The sequence below is a fragment of the Gavia stellata genome, chromosome 3, assembly GCF_030936135.1.
Source record: "Gavia stellata isolate bGavSte3 chromosome 3, bGavSte3.hap2, whole genome shotgun sequence".
NCBI lineage: Eukaryota > Metazoa > Chordata > Aves > Gaviiformes > Gaviidae > Gavia > Gavia stellata.
Genome location: NC_082596.1, coordinates 48092837 through 48113387, shown reverse-complemented (window position 1 = coordinate 48113387; position 20551 = coordinate 48092837). Strand labels below are relative to the sequence as shown.

Sequence of the window (20551 nt, the reverse complement as noted above, 5' to 3'; positions counted from 1 at the left end):
GAAATATTATTTCACTGACTTACTGATTTGACTTTACAAGATTTTGCTGAAGTTTACACTCAGTAAAGAAGCTAGCGTTGGAACCAGTGCCACTTTTCTTGGTGTTCTGGTTTCTAAAGATGCTCTGGAATTGAGTGCAGTTCAAAGATTCAGTTGGGGCTTATTTTTATAACTAAAACAACCACCACTAGAACAATCTTGTCTGGAGTATTTTATTGGATCTGATGTACTATCTTTTAGTAATAAAATGAAGGTAATATTAACATATATTGTAAATGTAGCTGAATGTCATTTTTAATAACTAATGTTTACAAGTGGGAAAGCTAATCATCATATGATAGTTTATTAATGACACTGACTTGATTTCAAAATAGATTTATTAAAACATTTAAGATTAGATTGAATTGTCTTAAAGGAAAATTTTCTGTGCTGGCTCATTGACAAAATGATACTGAAACGTCTTTCTAGGGCCAAGGTTTAGCATGAATCTGGGTTCCCATTAACCAAAAACTGAGACCTGTGGATGTATTCTGTCACTACTGAAATAAAAAGAAAAAACCCTGTACATCGTATCTCTCATCTCATTTCCATGAATGATTTAAATCAATGAATCCTCAAATTAGGCTGTAGACTTCAGTGGGACAGCAATTTGATTCTCAGCATAGTTGTTACTGAGGAAGTACTTCATTTTACTCTAGTTGCCATTTCCATCACATGTTTATGAAACACTGGGTCATGGGAAAATTTCCAATCCTTTCCCTAAAAAAGTTCAGCTTGTTAGGAAAGAAGCTGCATTTTACTGTGCCTATAAAATGTACTAAGTAAATTAAGTTTATGACAGTCATATGCTTTATTAGTGTTTCAGGGGAAAATATCATTATTTAATTTTAGAAATGGAAAACTTTTATTCTAAATATATAATAACATAAAATATGGTCACTCATCTTCAATTTGCTCCATTAGTCTGACAGTATCATATACTAGTAGCTCTCAAATCATTAGAAATAACAACTAAAAATACAAGGCAAACTTAATGCTTGATTTTCACACAAATGTAAATTTGGTGTAACTGTAATGAAATTAATGGATTTAAAACACAGAAAACTATCAAAATCAGGCCCTGAGTCCTTAGTAGCCCTTAGTGGCTTTTCATTTGTCAGCTGTTCTACCTAGCATATTGCAGGAACAGCGAGGTATGACATGTGGGTATGTCTGAGCCAGACTGCAAAACTTTAAAAAGAGGTGAGCAACTTGATTCTTTTACTGATGAAACCTATTTTATAACAATTATCCTTTTTGGAGGCCTAGAAGGTCTCGTTTGCTGGAGGAAAGAATGGGAAAAGAGAGAACAAGGAATGAACTTTGGCCATGTAAATTCCTTTCATGAAACATCATGCCTGTACTCAAATAATAACTGAACAGCACTTGAGGCTCAATTTCCTGTAAGATTTATCCTCAAACATTTTAGCTTAGATGTGCAAAATATTATTATTCAACGAGTATTATAACTTGGAAGTATTTTAAAATTAACTCCCGGAGAATCAACTTTTTCCTAGGTGTGGTATATATCCAGTCATGATTCACATTTTGTACAAACTTGTTCTATCATACGGTATATTTTAAAGTTACTCAGAAAAGAGTCCCTCAAAAAAAAAAAAAAAAAAAAAAAAAAAAAAATCTAATGTGCTTCCTGAGGGGAAAAAAGGATAACAGTTGCAAACCACCTTTTGACGCAGATGCAGAATATCTGAAATATGTGAAGATATAGTAAATAAAAAAGATAATCAGAAAACTATGCAGAAAAACATAGGAATAATAATAAGGCTATAAATAAAATGTGAGTGTCAAATTGGAAAAAGCATGTATTGCTTTAGAAGCCAGCAACATTAGTGTTGAGGTTCTCATTTTTCCATAACACCATAACATACGAACTGCAACATGGAGTCAATCCAATGGTCCATCTAACCCACTGTTTTGTTCCCACCAATGGTCATGATGAGAGGCTATGTAGGGATGAGTATAAGGGCAGAATAAACATATGCAATATTTCTTCCTAACATTTTCCTATCTGAGAACAGACAGATGAGAACAGACTGAAGAGAATTTTTGCCAAAATTCCCCATGTTTCAGCAAGTATTCCTAAATTTCAGAAGGCCTCCCTATAATCTCAGGGTCATCCTTCTGAGTTTCCACAGTGTTGGATATTTCTCCTGTTGTCCCTGTAGCACACATGGAAACTCAAGAAAGGAAGGTTTTGCATTAACCTAGAAACAGCTAGAAGAGCTATATATCGACAAACAACTTTGCAAATTCATTCATAGTCTCTGAAAATGGATGTCAAAGCCTCTCTGTAAGACTGAGCAGCCAGAAAGACAACTTGTACTACTCAAGGCCAAGGAATGTGGCAGGACGGGGGAAAGTCATGGAGTGGCTCACTCACGTTTCTCTCCATCATGTCCCCAAGGACATTAATGTACAAGCCTGCAGCTGCCTCCTTTGTGCAGGAGGGACAGAAAACTGCAAATGCTGCTTCAGAGGGCATCCACACACCCCTCACAGGCTCCTCTCACTTCCAAAGGAAGTTGATTTGGCTCCAAAATAATTTGTACTTCTGCCACTAATTTGCTCCAATAAAAGATTCTTTTAGTTTTGAAAAGGAAAAACCTTCAGTATTTCCTAATAGGAAAGTGTTATTTAAAGACTCAAGTCTACTTAAAAGGATTCTTAAATTATTCCAAATCAAATGTCAGCCCAAAGAGGCCACTCTTCTGGATGTTGATCTTGGTTAAGTCGGAAATCATACTGGTGAAGCTAAAATGCATGACTTCTCAACCTGAATGGTTATTGGGCAGCAATGTATTTGTCAGGGGGATACTGATGATGTCAGGCTATTACAGATTGAGCTCCAGAATTATATGCTGTCTGAGGGACTATAAAGTAATGAAAAATTCTGATGTTTTATATACAGGAAAATCTCAGCTCTTTGATGATCAATAGAAGAAAGACGACAAATGGCTTTTTATCCTTGAGACATATGGAACCGAGAAAATTAGAGAAACCAAAGAAAAACTATAAATTATTTCAGAAGACTGCATCATCATGTTTTAGACTGCTAATCTCAAATGCAAATCTGACCTATCTAGTCAAATTGTTTCCTTCCTCATCTCCTCTAAATTTTCCCTGTCTTTCAGACTCTACCTGTTAAGAAGAAAGAAGTAGGAATTAAAAAGACTGAGAAATAAATGGAAAAGAAAGGTAATAATATAACACCAGCAGTGGTTATACTCATCATCTGTATAGGTCAAAGGAGTCACTATGAAATGTGGAGAATTGTTATTACACCGAGTTAAATAAGATATTAAGATCTAAGAAAGACCAGAATACAGGTGGAAGTCCTTGCTGCATAATTACATATATACATTTTAAACTGAGTGATAATTATATTGCTGAAACTGAGAACACAATGCTCAACACCCTCCCAGATAGTTATCAAAGATACACGAAATGATGCTAACAGAAAGGGCTTGTGTACTCAAAAGCTTGTCTTTTTTTCCAGTCTAATAAAAGATAGTGCCTTGCCTTATAAAATCTGCCTTGCTTACATTCTTAGGCCGTCAAGATTATAAAAAAACTATCGCCACCACACTTACTTTTAAAACACAGATGTAATTTTAGCCTTCAGAATAAAAGTTTCTGCAGGCAACTCTACAAGGCAACGTAGCGAGAGTATGTATATTGACTCAGATTGTTCTGCCTTCACCCTGAGGAAGAGTCCTGTATCTAAGGAAGCCAGCTAACTTCATCATTGACTTCAATGGGACCAGTTTTAAGTATGTTTTTCATTTTGCAAGACTTCTTAGTCCCTAAAGTTTAATTGGAGTGAAGCATAGCATTAAAAATCTCCTTGTTTGGTGTACTCTTTCATTTTCTTATTTTAGAAATCGCAATAAAACTAAAGCTCATAGCTTTGAAAAATCTGTGCCAAATGAAAAAGGGGATTTTCTGGAGTTATTATAGATAATTAAAATGCTCCAGTAAAATTCCACAATAGCTGTGACAAGCTGGCACACTAAAGCAACTCAATGAAACTGCTGTGACCCATCAGAGTTTTGGAGGAGAGTTAAGTGTGAGAAAGAAACTGCCCTTCCTGAGTCTTCAACTCTCAGCTTTTTGCTCCAGTGCCAGTAGGAGAGCCAAAAGTGATGCTGAGTCAAGCGATGATACAGATTGCATACCCTTGTAGCAATGCTGAATATTATAGGGATGAGAAATACAGCACTATTAAAAGACAACTGCTTCTGTTCTCATTTTCTTCAAAATTATTTTTGAGAACTGAGTGGTTCTCTAAGGCGTAATCCTTTCCACCCCACTCTCATATCACAAAAAAAAGAGAAAAATTTACAGAACAGATTTCCTTGTACAAAGCTCCTTGGTCTCCTGAATTAGCCAACAGTAGCGTCTTTTCCTCTGTCTCAAATACATGTTTCTGCTCTGCTACCGCATACATGCTCAGTTACCACAGTGCTCAGGCTCAGAGAAAATATCCCATTCATTTTGGAAAAAATACTTCTTATGAGAACACTTGCAAATGAAGATCTAAATTTGATCCCTCACTCCTCAGCCTGGAGTATCATAAGAATGTAGTTATAATAGCCTGTGACCACCAAGACTGTAACAAGATTTACTTGGAACATCGCTCAAAGGAGGAGTCGTTTTTGTCTCTAGGTAAGAATAGCTCCAATGCAAAGTTTGAGAAAGGGATAAAGATGGGAATACTTTCTAGAGAAACTATATACGCTCAGACAGAAAAGGGTAAGGGGAATGGACAGTGATGTGGTAGCTCACACCAAACTGGTATTATAATATTTTTATTCACTTTCTGCTTATGTCCTTAATTGGTTCCTTCTGTACCGCTAGCAGCAGTCCTCCAGAGTACGCAGTCAGATGACAGTCATGTTATTTTGATCCTATGACAGATGTTTACTGATTTGTCCTCAGGAAGTATTTGGTTTCCAGATCTATCTTCCCAGGCATAGGCAAAAGACATGATATGAGAGGTTTTTATTTTAGTCCTAACTTTGTCCTCACACGCTTCAGGTAGCTCTTTATTTCAAAAAAGAAATGTTTATGTCCAGGTTGTAGTATGTTAGCAAAAAAAAAAGGACTGAAGTTTAGAAAATGAAGCCCATATCCTCGTAAAAAAGAATAGGTGGCTAGGAAAAAGGCTGGAGGAGCAACAAGCGGAGACATCATGTCTGAAACCTGTATGTTTTTAAAGGATGTGTTTGGAGAAGATAATGACTGGATTTGAAGAAGCTGCTCATAGTAAAATAATGTAAAGCATTCAATACCTCAGATGCTACTTTGGAAGATTATAGCGCCTGTTGCAAGAAGTTTCTTGTAAGGAGTTTTCTGTGGGAAATGCTTGATTGAGTCAATCAAAATATGGGATAACTATTACACATTTTATAATTTTGCACATGACAGACAGGATTTCATTCCAGTGGGTCATTTGATTCTCTGCAGGTGGCTCTGTTGGTTTCTGGAACAGTATACTGTGAACTACATGTTACACAAATGAAAGGCAGTTATAATTCTGGATAACATTGTATTAGATTCTACAAACATCTTTAGGCCTAATGCAAAGATTCCTTTGAATAATTTATCCAGCTAAGTGTCTGTGGTCCCAAACTCCTAATTTAAAAATGTTGATAAATGAAGTATCTCTTTAGCTAATAAATGAAGTATCTCTTTAGTTATCCTTTGTCAGCAACATTCATTTTAATGGAAAGTGAGTTTACAGGGTTACATGATTGAACTACTGAGCCAAGTCAGTGTTGGCAAATGATGGGCTAAATTATTGATGTTACACACTAATGAATTCTGATGAGAAATAAAATACAGACATTACATTTCAAGTGGTTCATAATTATTTTTGTACTTTAAAAGCAATTTTATTCTTTTTCTAAATCGTACTGGTTCTGTAAAACAAAAACATAGTTAGTGATTATAACTAAAATTATTGAGTTTGAGGCAAAAATGCTCCTGTAAGTTTTCTTGTGCAAGTATAATGCTATTCACACTAGGATTCTGATTTCTTCTTATACTTCTGGGAGAGAATAATTAAATTAAATGTCTAAATTTTTAAACTGCTGTCTTTAAATAAAATAATCTACTTTGCAACCATGGTTAAGAGTTCTGTAGATGAGTTTATAATCTATGATATATCAGCATGTTTACTAGAAATGTTCTGAACTATCATAATTAATTCAGGTAATGACAAAAACAGAAGAGCTGCCAAAAAGGAGCTTTCAACATCTAAACAGTTCATCATTAAACCTGTGTTTTGATATATGCTTAAAATGAGTAGAAGGTGGTTACTAAACTTCAGATAGCCCAAAGTGATGTAGCAAGGTTGAATCATTAATTTAAAATGTAATTTCTCTGATTCTTTACTCACTGTACTGGATAAAGAAATTTAATTTCTTAGTTTTTATTTATAAAACCAGAGCTAAGCATTTGCTCATCTGGCAATAGTATAACTTCATAAATCCTATCCTTAATCTTGTCTTCCTAAAAATGGGCTTTATTTAACTTTTCTTAATTATACACTGAAGGCTTCCATCAATGCTGGAAAGGCAGATCTATGAAGTATGTTTCCTTTTCTCTTTGACACATAACAACTGAATAACTGTCTTACTCGTTAGCTCATTGCTGTATTCTCTTGTCATTCAAAACTACCATTGGCTTGTTGAAGGAGTAAGCACATGCAAAATTGTTTTGGTTTTGCTTACAAAGGGAATCTTGTGATCCAAATGATCGACATTTGAGAGGTTTGTCATATTTGGCCAAGGTCTCAAAGGAGAGATTCATGAGCTACAGAATCATCATCATAAAACTCAATGTTACCTATAATTTTAAACTTGAACCCAGTACCCAAATATGTGTAGTTATTTTAGTGTAGAAGTCTCAGAAACACAGTATTTTACATTAAATGGAACTATTTAGCAAGTTGTTCACCCTGTTGCTATAAAGGTATCTCTCAGAACAGCTGGTAGAAACATAATGTGCATTCAAACGGTGTTTTCTCTTGTTTAGCCAGTACTGTTTAAGAAAACTATGGCTTTCCTGCTATTCAGTACTATTGCTCCAATAAGGACAAAACATGATTCCAAAAAATAACATTACAGATGAGAAACGTTCATGCTTCTCTGGAAGAAAAACCCCACAAACTTTTCAAAGAACCATAATAAAATACTTGAGAGATTTTGACTGTGTATGTGCTTTCCCATATTGTCCCAGATACTCGTAACACACCTACCTAAACCAAGGCAGCTAAGCTCTACAAAGAGAATCAAGGATTTTGCTAGGAAGAACTTGAATTAATTGTTGCTGTATTTTGAACCACTGGTGTTTAAACCACTTCAACTCATTTTTCTATAATAGGAAGGACTCCTCTGAACTGCAGGTAGGGCTGAGAGCATTGCATATTATGAAAGTTGCCAAGCATTTGCTTTTATAGGATCCATTATATATATATATATATATATGTTTTTTTTTTTTTTACAATTTATCCAAAAGTTAGGCATTGGGCTCAAATGCTTGATTTCTAAATTCAATTAAATTTCAGAATGACAGAAATGGGTCATACACTACTGCCAACAAAATTTCAGAGCCATGAGGCTCTGAAAACACAGTTTTTCCATGCTTGATAAATGTCAGCTTGAGATCAGTAGCTCTGAAAACTACATTTTTGCAAACTTGAGCCTTGCAACAGGTAAGGCTTCTCCAGCAGTAGTATCTCAGGACTGCTGTGGTTTGGGTTGGGTCTAGGGGCTTTAGAGTAGAGGTGTCCTGCTTGTGCTTTCATTTTGTCCGGTAGATGCTGGAGGAGGAGGAAATTGCTTGATTTGAATGTGACAGAACAAGGGCCAAAATGGAGCAACAGTTAGATTTGGAGAAGGCTTATAAGGCGATAAAATTGGGATGCAGAGAAGGAAAACTGTCAGTGGTCTGTCAGGTCAGGATAGAGACTGGAATGGGCAGGTCTCAAAGGCTGGGAGGTGAAAGAAGGCAACCATTGGTTGGAAAAAAAGGACGGAGGCTGGGACTTCAGGAAGCAACAAGGGAACAGAGGAAAATGGAAATCAACAGGTAGTGCCAGAGGCTAAGGCTGGAAAAGGAGCTTGAAAGGAGAGCAGAAATGGCCAGGCCAGCAGTCTGAGAACGAGTCAGGTGCAGGAGAGACGTCTGGGATGAGATGCAGCACTGGCACTGGGTTGGGAAAAGCAGAGACTATGAGCTGGAGGGTCTTTGGTTAGATAAAAATGCTGAGCAATAAATTGCTGAATAAGGGAGAGACAACAGCATACTACAGTTGTTATTTACTCCATTAGTTAAAGTGGCAGATAAGTGTATGGGTGTTAATTCTGTTGATGATCAAGGTAAGTGTCAATATGATGGTTTATATTCTTGGAAATTTTAAAGTTTTAAAAAAGATCTTAAAATAAAAGTATTAAGATTATAAAAACAAGGTACTCATTTGGTAATATTAGGATTGCACTTATTTCTAGAAACTTAATTCAGCTTATTTTGTGTAAACATTTCAGCACAGGTTTAAATTATTTAACTAAAAGTAAAGTAAAAAAGTAAAAAGTAAATGAAATTTAAATTTAAATTACTTTTAAATTACTTTTTAAAATTTGAATTTACTTTAGAAAGTATATTTTTTATTCTTTTTTTTTTAAGTAAAATTTGTGCTACTTCAAGTATTAGAAATCCAGTAGTCTTCATATTCTGGAAGAGGCATCAAGCACGACAACTTTAACGTTTTTTGAAAACTTTTCAATTCATGATACAGTGTTCAGCACATATTTATTGTATCAAGTTTTAAACTCTGAATCTCTCTGTCAAGGAGTACAGAGAATACTCTGAGGCCTAAAGATTGCTGTTACAGTGACATGACTCAGTGGATCAATTTTTAAGAAGCTAGAAGTCACACAGTTTCTCTCTTCTTGTCTTTTAAGACCTACTGGTTTGAGTAGCCCTGCTGACAATAAAAGCAGCAGAGATAAGAAGCTTGCCGGTTCCTCACATTTATCTGGAGTTTTGGCTGTTTGGCCCACAAATGTAAGTTATCAGAGTTACAGGTGGAAAGAATATGAATTCATAGACTGCATTTCTAGATTCTATTTCTCTTTAATGGAGAATAATTTTTACTCAATGAGAAATGAACTTTGTCTAGTAACATTATCAGTTAAAGTCAGATATCAAGTTGCTTGTAGTAAACTTTTAATTCTGGAAACTTGTGTTTCATTATTAAAAAAAGTATCTGTACATTTCTATTTGTCAGCATATTTCAAATTATTAAGACATTTCTGGGTGTGGATGTTAGAAAGTGTAAGAAAGTGGACAATTAGGGTTACTCTGGTAATATACGGAGATGGATTCCAGTAAGTGGTGGTGAATACTGAAGAAATGTAACTCTTAGGAATTCTTCTTTTAAAAGAAATTTTAAAAATAAATCTCCTAGATTAGGTGTCATCGTTCCATTTTCTCTTAGGTTACAATTTTTAGTATTCAAAATACTCATACATGTTTCTGCACAAAAATTGTATATTGAAAATGTATACCGGCAAACAAGCTAAATAATTCATCACCAGAACAATCCTGGTCAGGTTAATCTTAAAAATATGAGACTAATTGTTTTGTTTGCAGAGACCATCTTCTAGCCTCCATCATTGCCGGGCAACTAGCCGAACTGTTTGTCTTTATCTTCCTACCATACTCTACAGCTTTTAGGTGACAGTCACATTTCTAAACCATTTGCTTCATATCAAACTTACTTCATATGGTGAAACTTTCAAATGAAGCCATAGAAGAATTAGCCAGGTAAGGCCACTATAGGTGTTCCTATGCATGCCAGGAAACGTTCGTGGTTATATCAGCCTTTGGGCATGACGCTTTGAAAAATAGTTTATGCGAAGCATAAGAAGTTTGGTGCACTTATGCATAAGTGGCATAGAAACCTAAATGCAACTGAGTTATGCCAAATGATATGTACACTTCACTTCAAAAATGGTAAAGGAAATTATGCCAGAATAAAGACATCAGAGTTTTGCCATGTGATAAGCAAAATCACAGACCATGAAAAGGAGGTAAAGAAATTAAGCAGGTTCTAATTTCTTCTATGAATTGGGCTTATTTTGAGATTACTTTCAACTCTCTCACTAGAAGGGTCCCTCTCATCATGCAGCAACAAAATAAATAGTCATGAACATTTGGTGTGTCTACTCCATGGCAGCTGTATTTGCCACTACACCTACATGATAAGTAAATTCAAAGATTTTTCTGAATGCTTGTCAGGGTCATCAACTCAATCTAGAAAAATCTACACAAAACCAATCACTTTAAGGACTGAAATAAAATGTGAGATCATATTTTGAAGAATTCCAGATGTTATTATCCAAAATTCATAAGCATTTGAAAGGAAAGCCATATATTTTAGAAACTGTATGTTGGATGCTGATTTCTATGCTTCTTTAGAATCCTATTTATTAAGTAACAAATTTTTCAATGCAGAAACATTACCCCCGTAAGGAAAAGCAAAAATAGCTGGTCTCAATTCCCCTTTAACTGTACAAAACAAATAATGTATAAATGAATAATAAACCCAGCAAAATTTAACTTCAGCATTTTAAATGGCTACTGTGAATAAATGTGACTACATACAAAAGCTTAGAACTAATCAAAAGGTGTGTAGCCATGTCCCCTTAAGAAAAGTTATCTGTCATCTAACCCCATATGTCTCCAAGACAAGGCAGAAACAGCAAGACTGCTAAAGTGAAATCAGCAGGCAAAAAAGACACAACTGAGTGTAATGAGCATAAATGGTGATAACTCAACCCATAACAGAGAAAAATAAAAGAGAAAGAGTACAGATTTTGAAGAGCATCAGCCTGAGGGACACCATAACACACCTGTGTTAGTAAGTTAGAGAACAAAAGATGTACTTAAATTGACTACCATCTGACAGCTAAGAAGCAAGTTAAGAATGAGTGGTTTGCAGAAAGCAAAAGGGCAAACACTGCTTTCAACATGCAGGATTGTAGTTGGTCCTGGCTTTAGTGGAACTGCACTGGCTCTTTCCTGTAAAGGAGGTAGAACAGGGTGCCATGAAAAACACAGATTTTGCACATTCAGTAAAATATTTCCACCAGTAAGAAGCAGTATCCACTGAGATGTCCATAGTAGATTCAGCAAAGTCTCAGAGCCTTAGTAAAGAACAGTCCTTTCTCTGGTGACCTCTGCAAAATTGCCCAAATGTATGTAGCAATTTCCACCTAATAAAAATGGGTAAAACTGCTACCAGCTAAGAAGTTTCCAAAATCTAAATCTTGATGATCTATTTTTATATCACTTTGCACTGGTGAGAATGGCTATCAAAGGTGCAGATCTATTAAAAATTAAGCCAACAATCTTGTATTTATTAAAATGGTACCTTTGCCTTGCCACCATCAGAAAAAGTATATATGAAATGCTTTAAAGTTAAAATGAGGGTAGCAATGATGCTATCATTTTGTTAGCACTTTGGCCCCCAAAATAATTCTGGCAGAACTATAGTCAAGATAAATCATCTAAAAGGATGGACTAAATTGAAGACTGTCAGGATTAAAGCACAGCCACAGTCTTAAATAAAGCTACACCTGCCATCATATATCATTTTTGCAATTAGATAGCTAATTGAACTTACTCAAGAGCTAAGTTATTGAAACTCCAAAACATTATTGAGAAAACAAAAGTCATTAACATAACAAATACCTTGCCTGTACAATTTTGGGAGAAGAGTTTTTACATTTTTATTAGTTTTTCTAAATTAAAGAGATTGCTTTTATTATTTTCTACTGGATTAAAAATGTGTTTAGTAATTGTAGAAGGATTTTTGAAGACTGAAATCCTCCAGCAAACTATAGAATATGGGCTACACTGACTGTGATGATGAAATTTTCCCCACATTGCCCTGTCACATTTCTTCAAACCCCAACCAGAAATCTCCATGCAGCTGTTATTTGAAGAAAAGCTGTGACTGACTTCAGCAATAGTCTTTGCTCCTCTCCTACCACATAGGAAGTCCTTTGACTATTAAGATAAGTAAGTTTACGTGCAGAGCCAGTGTAATCTACGATGGACCTCACAGAACTTTCTTTGACTACCATGATAAAAAATAATTCTCCTTCCACAGCCATTAAGCATGCATGTAAACTGCCCAGAATGAAAGAAGAGCAGAGCAGTGCTCATGCACTTCTAATGCACTTCTAGTGCACTTCATGCACTGCAATTCTAATCTCTCAAATTCTGGCACTGGTTGCAATCAGGCAGCAGTAAAGGAATTTTTAAAACTTGAAATGGGTTAGAAAAAAGGTAGAGCATAAGAAGATGAAATAGTCTTGCCCAAGAAACAGTCCTGTACTTTGCTCTACAAAAAATTAAATAGATGAAGAGCCAAAATTTAAAGTATAGATCATTTCATACATTGATCTCTGCTGTAGCAGTTGATTTGATTCCCAACATATTTATTCTTTGCTATTGCTATGGAAGAATCTCTTATTCCTGTTTTTAACATCACAACTGAAATGCTCAATTTTAAAATTTCATTTTCTGCCAGAAGTATATTCACAAAACATATGGACACTAAGTAATCCATTGATCATTCCTATTTCCAAGGCAAATATTAAACGTTGAAAAAGCAAAATGGCTACAAGGATCATGATAAAAAACAGGGCACTTTGGCCACAACAACCCCATGCAATGCTACAGGCTTGGGGACGAATGGCTGGAAAGCTCCCCCGCAGAAAAGGACCTGGGGGTGTTGGTCGACAGCCGGCTGAAGATGAGCCAGCAGTGTGCCCAGGTGGCCAAGAAGGCCAACGGCATCCTGGCCTGTATCAGAAATAGTGTGGCCAGCAGGAGTAGGGAGGTGATCGTGCCCCTGTACTCGGTGCTGGTGAGGCCGCACCTCGAATACTGTGTTCAGTTTTGGGCCCCTCACTACAAGAAGGACATTGAGGTGCTGGAGCGTGTCCAGAGAAGGGTGACAAAGCTGGTGAGGGGTCTGGAACACAAGTCTATGAGGAGCGGCTGAGGGAACTGGGGTTGTTCAGTCTGGAGAAGAGGAGGCTGAGGGGAGACCTTATCGCTCTCTACAATTACCTGAAAGGAGGTTGCAGAGAGGTGGGTGTTGGTCTCTTCTGCCAAGTGATGAGTGACAGGACAAGAGGAAATGGCCTCAAGTTGCACCAGGGGAGATTTAGACTGGATATTAGGAAAAATGTCTTTACTGAGAGAGTGGTGACACACTGGAATAAGCTGCCCAGGGAAGTGGTGGAGTCACCATCACTGGAGGTGTTCAAGGAACGTGTGACGTGGCATTGTGGGACATGGTTTAATGGGCATGGTGGTGTTGGTTGATGGTTGGACTTGATGATCTTACAGGTCTTTTCCAACCTTAGTGATTCTGTGATTCTCTGATTCTGTGATTCTGTGAATATATATTTAAAAGTTTGATTGAAACAAAAGGAGCTAAATATAAATTAAAATGGCATTTTGTTTTAAAAAAATCTGTTAATGTCACCATGTACAATACAGAGTAATGACTCTCAGCAAAAAAAGGAGGAAAAGCTAGTGTTTACTAGAGGTTGACTCCCGTAATTCTGCCTTCATGGATCATACTCATATTGTTGGTGCTTTGGATAATTTTAACATATTTGGATAATAGTAACATATCTTCAGTCATATAACCATGGTGAGAGCTCAGTAAGCATATACTCATTTCTGCTACGTACTGAGGAATGTTTTTTGGTCTTCTTTCTCAGAATAGAGAGCCAAAAGGAGGTGCATTCAGAAGGCAGCGTGTTCTGGTTATGATTCCCTGGTAAAGTGCACTGCTGTTGGGTAGGGCCAGGCAAACCAAAAATGTGTACAGCCGGTGCTAAGGCTGGACACAGAGCCAAGGAGATAAACGAGGGACTCTTTGCCTTTGCTACCTTACACATAAACATGGCAAAGCAGAGATTCTGGTCCTAGGACATTTAAGATGGTGATGGCATGTGGCAGCCTCTTATGGCCAAGCTGCTGCTTCTGGGGGCAGCAGCGTCCCCAAAGGGGACACATACATTAGCTGTGTGCTCCAGGGGACACACTGCCGGTGTTGCACTAGGCCTGAGCACCCCAGCTCAGTCAAGTACAATTACTGATGCCAGTTGGCTCAGGCCAAGGGCATGCTCAGCCCAAGGGCACGCATTAGCAGTGTGAAAGGGAGGGAAGTCTGGAATTAAGAGAGAGCTCAGAACTGTGCTTAACTAGCAGGGTGGATGACCAACAGCAAATCTCTGGCATCAGTACCAAGGTTGGTGCTGACAGAAATTGGGACTGGTACTGCATATAATTCTTTCTGAAATAAATTTGAGAGACCAGACACCAAAGGAGCTCGTCTCTTAATTTAAAACTTTTAGGGAGATATAATTGCAAGCATCTACTTTTTTTCAAATTATCATTAACGAAAGCACTTTGCTACTAAGCAGGATCCCTCCTAAAGTTTTGCTTTTTTCGGTGTTTGTTAAAGGAGATGACTAACTCAGCCAATACCTGTTACTGGAAACGTCCTCCTCACCAATGGCTTTGGCACTGTCACTTTCTTATAGGCGCTGCTTTTCCTTCTCAAGCACGAAGTCTTACAGGCACTATGGTCTATCTGCACCATTGGAAGTGATTGGAAGGCAAGCCTAGACTTTTAAAAATAGGCTGAATAATGTAGACTTGTAATAATGAAGCATTGGTCAAATCTGTCATCTAGTCTGAGGCAGCTCTTGATTCTCGCATCATAATTCTCCCAGAACACTGCTACTGTGTAGAACTGGAGAGTGTTGCTAGTTAAAAAGTACCTGATGAAAAGGCAAAAACCTCTCCATTATCTACTTTTAAGTCTCTCTTTGGATCTCACCCAGGTCATGGCTTCTGTAAAATATTAGAAAACACTTAGGCAGCCAATGTACTGTATCTACTGCCTCTTCAAATTCACTCTTCCTCTGTGATTCACCTGCTCCTGTTTGCTCTTGTCAAGGTAGCTGCTGGGACGCAAACTCTCGTGAGTGGGAATCACCATTTTGCTGCATGCTCGCACACTGCTCAGTGCAGCAGGTTCTCGTCCTCAGACTTTAATGCGAGACGGACGCTAGGAACAAGAAACTGGAGGTATTTCTTGCTGAGAGAAAAGAAAGGGAGAGGAATGGCTGCCAGCTTTTATTTTGGAATTGCGTGCCACTATGCTGAATGTCATCAATAGAAGAACTTAAGTGACAGAAGGATAGGTTGATCTGACAATAACGCAGATAAAACAAAGACACCAGTCCATACATAAATAAATCATTCCAAGAGCTCCAAAGTATAAAAATATCATGTTGCTGAAAGGAAATACTCTTCTATACACCTTGGTAATTTCTCTTAGCTGAGCTAGTTTCCATTTTAATTTTATATATTTTCCCTGTTCACTATTTTAATGGTAAGTTATTATCAGTCAAACTGCATAAAAACATAGCAAGAATATTAGAATACCAGAAAGGGATCAGAATATCAGAAAGAGATGTCATGGATAATGAAAGCGGATAGGGAACAGAATGTTGTCCAGACTTTCAACAAACTGTTGTCTTTGGTAGGTCTGAGCTGCTCAGATCTGAACACTCCCAAATTTTGCAGGGACTAGCATCTAAAAGCTTAGTTTAGGCCCATTTCTAGGTAGTTGAGTTATTCAGTGTGACAAGATTTACAGACACAGCTTCTCGGCATGAACAGCATGCATGGAAAAATTTATGCTAAGGTGAAGGATTTCTGCAAAACTCATTCATTATAATGTGGACTAGTTATTGACTAAGAGTTCAATTGTATATGAGGTTCACAGTACAGCTATTAAAATACTGTGTAACATTAGATTAATGTAAAGATTCATGTGTGAGGAAACCAACTGCCACCTGTGGCTTCCATGTCACTGCTATTATTATTCATGAGCTTTAGGCTGCACATCCATCACCTCTGTTCTTCCCTCACTATTGGAGTAGTTGAACACAGGAGAGAACAGAAATCATCCCAGCTATCCTCCCGCAAAAATCAAAAAGGAGCTTTTCCAGTTTTTCAAATGCTAAATGAGAAGTTTGAATGAAAAAAAGTGTAGTTCCCAGCTTACCTGTTTTCAAGGTCACATAGTTCAGTGCAATATTTAACAAATATAACACTCCCCAAAATCCATAAAATTAAGAGTATTACAAATCATTAATAAAACAGAAAATCTGATTATATTTTTATTTTAATTATTTTTTCTTGACTTTCTGATCTTAATATGGCTAGGATTTTCTACATCTTTTCTAGAAGTAGAACATATATGGAAATTTGAAATTTGAAAATAAAAATCCTCTTAGTGAGATACTGAAATCAGATCATGATGCTGATGCGGTTTAATGGAAGTCTACAACATATTCAAGTTAGCTTTTACTTTAATGAATCAGATATTAACTGTGAAGTGTAATTACGTAATATTAAAATGTAATCGAACTCTTTCCGCAATCATACAACAAAGCCTGACTGTTAAAAATTAGAAAACAAGGTTTATGAGAATATGCTGCACTAAAGCTGCATCAGCAACATAACTTCTTTTGCAAGGAGTAAGTCTGGAGAAATTTTTCGCTTAAGTCTTTTAAAAACCCTTCACAATGCCATCTGGTTATGGCCATTAACTATGGGAAGAGATTGAAAGGAGTGGCTTTACAGCAATATGAATAAGATACCATAGCACAAGACAACTATATTATATAGTAGTTATTTTCCCTAGTAAATATATATATCCAGGGAACAAGTCATGAAATGAAAAACCATACATCGTTGGAAACCATTTTTAAATCTCATAACCCCCCAATGTTGTTTTTTTACAAATAAGGGCAAGTCATCATACAACTGAGTTAGGAAGGTGTAATACGTCTAAAAAATAGTCTCCTGTGAAAGAAATTAAATAAGAAAAGAGGGAAAATGACAATATTGTTTACCACGGAAATAACGATTGTGCAAAACAGGACGCGATAACATCTTCTAAAACAACGGAGCAGCAATACTAATACCGCTCTATGTTTCAGATGTTTATATCCAATGTATTTATAATAATCTTTTCAAAGGTTTGTGAGAAATAAATCTAATCTCCCCCTTTTTTTCAAACTACACATGGTATATGTGCTAACTTACTGAATTCATCCTTCATGCAATTCCAGTTTATTAAAGAGGTTAAAAATTTATAAAACTCTGATGGGATATGGTTTTAATGCTTCATCACACTACCCATCATTTGCTTTTCAATCTAGATCAGAATGATCTTTCCGACTTCCCTGCAATCACCTACCTGCACAGCTAATATTTTCTGAGCGTTCTCCTGAGAGGCTGCCTGGATCCTCGCCAGCCCAGCCAGGATGGAGAGGCCGCGTCGCCTCCACCGCGCCGCCAGCGCCCCGCGCAGCCGCCTCCTCTGCAGCGTCCGCAGCTGGGATGGCCACGGCCACGGCCACGGCCACGGCGTCGCGGGGGGACAGGGCAAGGAGAAAAGGCAGGAAGGCGGGGGGGAGGGAAAAAAAAAGGGGAAAAAAAAAAAGGAAAAAAATTAAATTCCCAAGTCAGGGTAGGAGAGGAAATTAATGGCAGCGTTCAAGAAGAATGATGGAGGGAAATATAGAAAGCAGTCAATAGCCCATTCCGCGCTGTACGGACCTGACAGGAATTTCACAGTCTCTTGGTTTTTCAGCCCACTCATGTGCATTCATCAGAAACCAGTCACATCTGGCTGCCAGGATGGGGGGTTAATTTTCTCTAAATGCCTCAGCGGTTTTGTTCTAGCTGAGGCAAACTCTGTGACTGCAAAGCTGATGAGTAAAATATTTCTACTTCACCCAGTTTAACTCAGAACCGATAGCCTCGGGACATATTGAACCTTTCTTAAAAAAATAATCTTTTGAAGCTTTTTGAATGGCACATCAGGTCAGGCCAAAGTTTAAAATGCAAGTTTAAGACTTTGATGGACACAAGGGCTTTTTTTTTTCCCTGTGTAAAGCTTATCATAGCTTGGCAATGTGTGCTTTAGTGCATGACAAAACTAAAGAGAATTAACTTAGCCATCAACTGCTCAGGGAGAACAATAACAGGAAAGAAATTTCCAGATAGAAGTTCCTATTAATCTACCTAGCTATAACCATGTGACGTGAAAGCATCTAACAGCACTAAATTGCACTGAATGCAGTGGCTGAGAGTGACGCTACTTAAAAAAAGGATTTTATGTAGACATCTAGAAAAGACAACACTTACTTATCCTAGGAACTGCATTCGGTGCAAAGGATCCTGACTGAAAGGATTCAAAGTGGGAGTGCTTACCTGATAGGCTTTTGCTATTTGCTAACGGTAATTATTGTTACAATCTACAGTTAGGACTGTTATCAGTTTTTTCCCTAATCTGCAAGTATTTGGAACTGACAAACATGGTATGGCAGGTTTCGGTCTAGAAGAAAAATGTTTTAATGAGAACTGAAAACCTACCAATAAAGAATGTTCTTGAAAATGACTCTGTGTTTTGGTAAATTCTGCAAACATTGTTGCGTACTCTAGACTAGTCGTAATTTAGAAAATGGAAACTTAAACCGCCTAAATTATTGCTTAGTGGAAATACACGGTTTTGTGTTCCATCGAGTTAATTATTTCAATAAATTCCGCAGCTATTGTTAGCATGAGGCCTTCAAGAGTATGCCTGTCAACCAGATTAACACAATGGATTGTACCATTCCTTTGGAAATATTACATTTCATTAAGGTCAATGCCACAGGTCAATAATTGGATCAGTTATAAAGAAGCTTTTACATGATAAGATACGACTGCTCTTTAGGAGCAAGCACAGTGTATCAGGTGAAAAATATACTTTTTCAAAAGAATGTAGATTATAGTAATGTCAAGTGAGCTATTACAGTCTAGAGAGTAATTAATGCACATTTTCAAAATTAATGGCCTGATTTTCAGAGGTACTGAGTTTCCACAAGTCCCATTAGATTCTATGGAAGCTGTGAGTACTCTGCATCTTTGTAAATGAGGCTGTAAAATACTAAGACAGATCTTTGTACATAATTTTTTTGAGTCCTACCACTATATATTAAAAATAACCTGAGGGAAGGTAGACAAACTCAATGGTAAAATATAAAAATATCAATCTGAATCACAGCCAAAACCTGAACCGAAATAGGAATATGTTTTCCAGTTTGAAGAACCTTTTCTAAGTACCACTCCTTTCCTCCTATTTTAAGAATTTTTTTTCCTGAAATCTATTTCTTTCTGTGGGTCTGCTGTTAATTCAACTATTTCCAAATCTCATGTTGTTTGATACCAATCTGGAGTCTGAAAAAGAATGAAGGTGAGAGAGGAGAAAAGACATAACAACTTAGGACATTTTAATAAAGCAACCTACTTAAGCCCTAGAAAAACAAATTAAGTTGAAAACTATATTTGGATTATCAAAAATTCTCATTTTTTAAAAAAGGTAAAATAATTGCAAGATATGTTGTCGTGATGAGGAAAATGGTGGTTGAGAGAGCACGTGAAAGGATTCGTCAGTGAATGGTGAAAGGAATCTCTGGCTATCCAGTTCAAAGGCTATCCAGTTTTTTGTCTTGAGAGAATCAAAAGACATTCAAAAATGTTGAGGTTTGGCTTTTTGAAAATTGTTATAATACTTATTGAGAAACTGACAGTTTATAAAGGCTGGTGTCCAATATGACCTTCACTTACGTTTCTCATTTCAAAGAACAGTCACCAGCATCTAATGCATCTTGTATTTCGAATACATTTTATTGTGCCTAGCATAATGGCGCCTAAACCCAATATTTATTAATTTCACAATATTAATTGCAACATAAATAACATTTATGCATACAATCAGAAATACATGTCTGTGAGAAAGTAACAGTACGATCAAATAATGTTATCTGAAAACTTAAAATAGACAGATGGGCCCACTAACCTAGGGGGGGCCCTGCAATCTCCTGAGTTGACCACAGACCTTTAGCTGAGGGAACAATTTAAAACGGAAAAATCCTGGAACAAGCTGCCCAGAGAGGTTGTGGAGTCTCCTTCTCTGCAGGTATTCAAAACTCGCCTGGATGCATTCCTCTGCAATCTGCTCTAGGTGAACCTGCTCTGGCGGGGGGGCGGGGGGTTGGACTACATGATGTCCAGAGGTCCCCTCCAACCCCTGATTCAGTGATTCTGTGTAACCTAGCTAATGAGCACTTCTAGCACAAAAGCAGCCTGTAGATTTCATAGGTTTTGCCATGATCTCTATCACTGCAGGCACCGACACTTTTCCCTTAGATCCTCTTCGTGGTCATATAGGAGACATACAGTTACTTGCTTTTCCTTATCTTTTAAATTTTGATCACATGTAGAGACTTAAGAAGGCATGGCATGCATGAGTTGCATACACAACATT

The 20551-nt window shown here is 37.1% G+C and overlaps 1 protein-coding gene across 1 annotated transcript in view; it reads right to left on the bottom strand.

Moving 5' to 3' along the window:
* CCDC178 (coiled-coil domain containing 178) overlaps positions 1 to 20551 on the bottom strand; it is a 184357-nt gene that overhangs the window by 2905 nt on the left and 160901 nt on the right. Inside the window, exon 18 of the mRNA XM_059835964.1 lies at positions 17435 to 17572. Within this exon, the coding sequence (XP_059691947.1) occupies positions 17435 to 17572 (138 nt within the window). The remainder of the gene's footprint in view (positions 1 to 17434; positions 17573 to 20551) is intronic.